The 6,565-nt window shown below is 36.1% G+C and overlaps 1 protein-coding gene across 1 annotated transcript; it reads right to left on the bottom strand.

Moving 5' to 3' along the window:
- Positions 1-2,714: 2,714 nt before the first annotated feature.
- Positions 2,715-3,497, bottom strand: LOC149132284 (uncharacterized). The gene has a single exon (XM_089364886.1). It carries the CDS (start codon positions 3,495-3,497, stop codon positions 2,715-2,717), a length of 783 nt encoding a protein of 260 aa, XP_089221012.1.
- Positions 3,498-6,565: the final 3,068 nt, after the last annotated feature.

Here is a 6,565-nt window from a genome sequence, read left to right as displayed (position 1 = left end):
AGAAGTGCTGATCTCTAACTGCTGAGGGAACTTGTGGTAGTGGTAGACCCAGGAAGACATGGGAGAAGGTGGTGAAGCATGATCTTTGAACATTGAGCCTCACAGAAGCAATGACTAGTGACTGAGACCTTTGGCAATGTGCTGTGCTTGAGAAGATCTGTCAAGCCAAATGAAATTGTAGTTGTGATGTACAGATGTGCATGCTTACATCAATACACACATACTCTTTTACTCATTGCATGCAAAATCATATAAGCGCATCTACACACCCACATATAGAACTACACACCCCCATCAACCTGACCGATTTCCTAATTGCCATGTGTTCTATTTCCTGTTCACCATGCGGTATTTTCTAAGTGTTACCCATATATCAACGTCAAACCACGACACCCTGTGACCTTCCTCAACCAATTGTAGCCTACCTTACAGTAATAACAATCAACTTCTGTCATTCATATTCAAAATGACTGATGACTAGCATCACGCTTGAAACTCAAGAGTACCAACGAATTTGAATCAAACTATTTTGATCCATATATATATATAATAATAATATTAGGGACAAAATCCAAAATTACAGGTAAAAAACTCAATTAAAATCAATTTATAAAAATTAAAATTAAATTGAGCCTTATAGATAAAGTATATATAAACACGTGTAATCTTTTTATTATATTTATCTTATGATATTTACTTTACTTTATATTATACTCATTTATTGTGCTTTTAATTATTAATTTTTCTATATGTGATAGTGGATTTTCATCGATGAGTTCTTGAAAATTGGTTATTTTCCCTAAAACTATATATTTTATATATATATATATATACATATACATATTAGCAGGGAAATGTATCAAATAACCAGCAGGGAAGCTAGGAGGCAGGTATATTGGATCATATATTGAAGTTCAAGAATTGATTCAAATATCGTGCCTCAATAGATGGTGTTTCTATTATGAGCCTTTCTCTTAAAGTCATAAACAAAGTACAGCTGCAAAAACCAGAGTTCTCCATCAGAATGGGACTGAAGCGAACAAATTTTATGGTAGATTTACCCTTGTACTTTAAAAGTTGGCATGAATTTCTTTTTCTCTAATGATATTGGTTCCAAAGGAAATTATATAGGAAGCAGAGTTATGTCTTCTGGCATTCTTTAAAAAGAGAATGTATGAATTCTTCTGTATTGGTCATAAGAACTTGTTTTAGAGATTCTGGTGGATTAACAAGGACTGCTAGCTTAACTTTTCAAATTGGAACAGCATATTGTATTTATCTTATTTTCATTTATTGACTTGTTACAAATTTTGGACATAGTGTCAATTGAAACTATTTGTTTTGAAGCATAGCCATTTCTAGGATCATAGTTGAAGGCACCTATTTTCCATTACTCGTGTGTAGCTGGGACAGTTGTCACTAACAGTCTCAAGTTACCTGAAAGCTGCACTCCTGGCAGCATTAGCTTGTGGTTTTTGTTGATGCTGTACATTTGTTTCAGTTGCCCTCAGAACACACATGCAGTTGGCAGCAGATGTTGTCTTTTCTGTGGCATTATTAATATAAGCCAATTTTTAAAACAATTGTAAGCAAGGGTCTAACTTCTGTTATAACAAAGTAACTTTTATATAAAAAAGAACAATCAAGAAGCTGGACAAATATTGATGTACAGTGAAATAATCACCTTCTGGTGCTGACCTATGCTACAAGGTTAAAGAGAAATTGTAAAAATGTGATTTCAAGAAATGTAAGATGTAAACTGATTCTGATGAGAGAAGTAAAAAATATAAACAAAGACGGTGTTTTTGTGACAGATTTCTTTATTTTTTTAAAATAAAGTAACTTTTGATGTGAAAACATCTAAAGACACTGGCAAATTTTTATGAGGAGCAGTAAGCATTCAGAGAGAGAGAGAGAGAGAGTGAGTGAGAAAGAGAAAGATGGATGATTAAAACAAATTTATGAGAGAAAGAGAAATAGTGTTCTGCTAAGAGAACAGTTTTCCTCATTCCTCCCTTTTGTTATTTACTTTGTTTCTTCCTCCTCTTCCTATTTCCTTATGTACTTCTAACCCTGTTAAATTTTCTAGAGAATTTGTAAGTTTTGAGTGAGAGAAAAAGAATTGGGGAGAAATACATAAGGAAATTCATGTAGAAGTTAGTTGTCAGTGAGGAAAACAAAGTTAAGCAAGAAGAGATATAAAAGAGAAACATTTTAAGAGAGTGAGAGAGAGCATATAATGTATGGAAAGGAATGAGAAGAGAAGCAAAATAGTTTGAAGGGAGGTAGCAGTGAAGGAACAATCATTACGTAAAAATTAGAGGGTAGGAGGAGAATCAGATATATACACATACAATATATATATATATTTTATCTATCTTTTATTGTTTACTGGTTTCAGCCCAGGGCTGAGGTCATGCTGGTGTACCACCTGTAGTTACTCAGTGTTGTTTTCAGTATTGTTTTTGGTGGAGTAGTGAGTTGGATGGAGCTGCTCTTCTTTGTGTCTCCTACTGCGATGTGGGTTCACCTGTATCTCAGATAGAAACCTGCCCAGACATTCCTTGAAAACTTCCACATCAACACCATGTAGATCTCTAAGATTGCCTAGCAGGATGTTGAACAATTGCGAGCCCTTGAAACCCAGACCATTGCAGTACTGTGTCCTTATTTTAGATGGGGAAGATGGGATCTTTGGTATGATGCAGTGCCGTTCAGTTCAAGGATTGGTATAGTTGTCCATTCCAAAATTGGGAGCTAAACCCTGCAAGATCTTCCAAATATATATCACCACATATCTCTCTCATCTTTAGCCTTTCCCAGTAGCCCATCAAGTCAATCTTCTTTGGGTATTGGCGCTGTATTGCTTCGAGTTCCACAGTTTGTTTCACACTCTTTGGGGACCATAGTTGGGAGCAATAGTCCAAGTGGGTGAGAACGAAAGTCCGCCATAGGAGTAGCAGGGCCTCCTTTTCCTGGTTCTGAATGTCCTCAGAATCCATCCAGCCACTCACCTGCACAATGTTGCTATCTTGGAATGTTGGATCATTGCTCATGTGAACCCCCAGGTTACGCCCTGACTCTGACTCTATATTACCTTCTGGTCCAGTGTATTCCAATGTTAGCCTGGTGTTGGACCGATAGTGGAGTGCCTGAAATTTCATAGCATTGAACTGCATGTTATTTTTGTTAGTCCATTTGTATATTTCATTCAGGTCTTTCTGCAGTTTTATGATGCCTTCTGGGTTCCTAACTGCCTGCAATACTTTTGTGTCGTCTGCATAACTGGTCAGATTGGTTGACTGTACTACGGAGGGCATGTCTGAGAGAGCCACCACAAATAGTAGTGGCCCCAGTACAGTCTCCTGTGTGACTCTGCTGAGAATTGGTGTTTCTTCAGAGTGAGTGCTATTGGTTACAATTATCTGACTCCTGCTCTTCAGAAAATCATGCAGCCCAGTTTCCCAGTAATACCAAGGTTTCGCAGCTTGTGACATATCATGCCATGATCAACCTCGTTAAAGGCCTTAGCAAAGTTGAGGTATATCACATTTATAGCTGACTGGTTTAGCTGTTGTTTCAGTACCCAGTTAAAATGCTGCAACAGCTGTGTGAAGCAGCTCTTCTCTAGATGGACGCCATGTTCTGTGTTTGTAAGAAGGTTGTTTTCTTCCAGGAACATGATCAGCCTTTTTCTGACAATGCATTCCATTGTCTTGCTAACATGTCAGGTCAGAGAGATAGGCCTGTAGTTTTTAGCATCTGCTCTGCTCCCTCCTTTATGGACAAGGCATATTATACCCTCTTTTAGCATGTTGGGAAGTTTACCACATGCAAGGAAACTCTGAAAGAGTATCTGCAGTGGCTTTGCTAGAGTCTTTTCACATGTCTTTAAGAGAACAACCAGGAGTTCATTTGGGCCTGTTGCTGAGTTTGATCTCATCTCATCAATGGCCAATATTACATCCATGTTGATGTAATTGGTGGTTGCCTCTTACAAATAGATTCGTTACATTGAAAAACTCTTCAGGCTTGTTTATTTACATATTTTCCAGTGGAGAAGTGAAAAAACTTTGGAATTGTTTATTTAGTGCTTCATTTATCTGCCCCAGGTCTGCAGTTAGTGAGCCATTTTTACCAAATAGTGGCCCTATCTTATAGCGTACTGAGGCAGACTCCTTTGCCAATGTGTAGAAGGCTTTAGGATTTCTTTTTATATTTTTGACTACCCAGGTTTCTCTTTCTTCTTTTTTCTTTTTCATGGGTGATTTTGAGTTTATTTTCTATCTCAAAGAGTTCCTCTGTCAGGTGGGATTTCACACTGTGATTGAGGTGTTTGTTTAAACAAGTTGCGATCTTTATTCTCCACCACATGAGTATTCTCCTGTCTCAGGAAATGATGTTTTTGTGTGTATTATTTCTCTTCTCTGGGACATATTTAATGCATATGGTTTGCATTATTGACTTGAATTTATTGAGTTTCATATCTTTTAGGCCAGTCCTGCTGGAGTATCTGTTTTTCAAGTGACTTTCAGTTAGCCTTATAGAAATTTAAGTTGGATAGGGTTTCAGTGGCATCTGTGCAGAGTTTATCTTTAGTTAATTCCGAGCCATACATTGTCAGTTCTATCATGTTATGGTCTGAGAATATTCTTGGTGATACATTTACGTTGTAGATAATTTCTACATTGTTTGTGAAACAGAGGTCCAGGATATTTTTGTGCCTGGTTGGAGAAAGTATGATCCATGAATAGCATTTTTGTGAGATCAAGTAGAAATTCTGCTTGATTTTGTTCTTTGTGCATCATTCCTGCGGTTGCCCTCAGACCACCTGATGTTGGGGAAGTTGAAGTCACCCATCAGGAATATAGTAGTACATTGATCCAATTCTGTTAGTACTTCCTTTATGGCACTGAGGCTTTCCCCAAATTTTTCGTCATGATTTGAGGCATCAAGTGGGCTATATATAGTGTGCATATCACTATATCAATTTGCTTTAGATGTACTATGAGTGTGTCACACACCAAATTTGAATTCGATAACAGGGTTAATGGTGTGACATCTTCACGGATGTACATTGCAACTCCACTATGACTTCTTTTTCTTGTCTGTACAGAAGATAGCATACATTGTTATGAGTAACTCCGCATGATTTATGTCTGCAGATAGATGTGTTTCTGTAAGTGAAATGCATATAGCTTGATTGCATGCAGAAAGATTCTTCAGGTGTGCAATTTTGCACATTTACTGTTGTTCTGTAGCAGGCTTCTTATATTTACAGGTCATCCCATAAGTTCTGTCCGATTTTACCCTTTTTTAAATTGAATGAAATTTAATAGTATTTTAGAATGTCTAATGGAATTAAAAATTATTTTTATGCATTTGATTACATTTAAACTAATTAAATATATTTTATAGAATAATAGAATTAAAATTTCTTTGATTAAAACCCCTTCTAACATTTAAGTATCAAAAGAGCATTTAAGGCACATAATGCTTTATGAATACTAAAAAGGAAACTCTGCAGTTTATGGGAAAGAACGCTTGAAGAAGATGGTTTGCAAAATTTGCAGAAGATGGTTTGTAAAATTCAGATGAAGATCGAACAGGACATCCAGTTGTGTTTGATGATAAGCTCCTTCAGGCATTACTTGAAGAAAATCCTGCATTATCAGTTGAAGAATTGGCAATAAAGCTTAGTTCAAACCATACAACTGTTCATCGTCATCTTCAACAATTTGGAAGAGTTCCTAAACTTGGAAAATGGGTGCCTCATGAATTGCCTGAAAGAAACCGCAAATCCTGAGTTGACATCTGCTCTTCTCTCCATTCTCACGAACTCATTTCACCTTTTTTGGATAGACTTATGACTGGTGATGAAAATAGATCTGCTATCAAAATGTTAAACGTTGTAAACAGTGGCTTGGTAAAAGGGAAAAGCTCAACCACAACTGAGAAGGGAACTTCATGGGAAAAAGGTTCTTCTCTCTATCTGGTGGGATTGCAAAGGAGTAATTCACTTTGAATTGTTACCACCTAATGCAACGATCAATTTTCAAGTCTACTGTCAGCAATTAGAGTGTTTGAACCAAGCTTTGAAGAAAAAAGACGCTCTTTAGTGAATTGAAAAGGAGTCGTGTTTCATCAGGACAATGCGTGACCCCACACTGAAAAGATCACATTACAGACGATCGAAGAGCTTGGTTGGGAAAAAAATTCCTCATCCATTATATATATATATATATATATATATATATATATATATATATATATATATATATATATATATATATATATATATATATATATATATATATAAATTTAGTAAATGGAGTAAAACGCATATGTTAACTGAATACTTTTATTTCCAACATATGTTTCGAAGATTACAAATTATACCTTCGGTTAAAATGTCTTACGGTTAAGCTGGTTCCCATGCATTTCCCTGAAGAGATTACATTCTTATCAACATCACCTATTCCTATGGAAGGTATAATTTGTAATCTTCGAAACATATGTTGGAAATAAAAGTATTCATTTAACATATGTGTTTTACTCCATTTAT

Source organism: Octopus bimaculoides, chromosome 16 (assembly GCF_046866305.1).
Source record: "Octopus bimaculoides isolate indiv1 chromosome 16, ASM4686630v1, whole genome shotgun sequence".
Lineage (NCBI taxonomy): Eukaryota > Metazoa > Mollusca > Cephalopoda > Octopoda > Octopodidae > Octopus > Octopus bimaculoides.
This window is presented reverse-complemented; position numbering and strand designations above follow the sequence as displayed.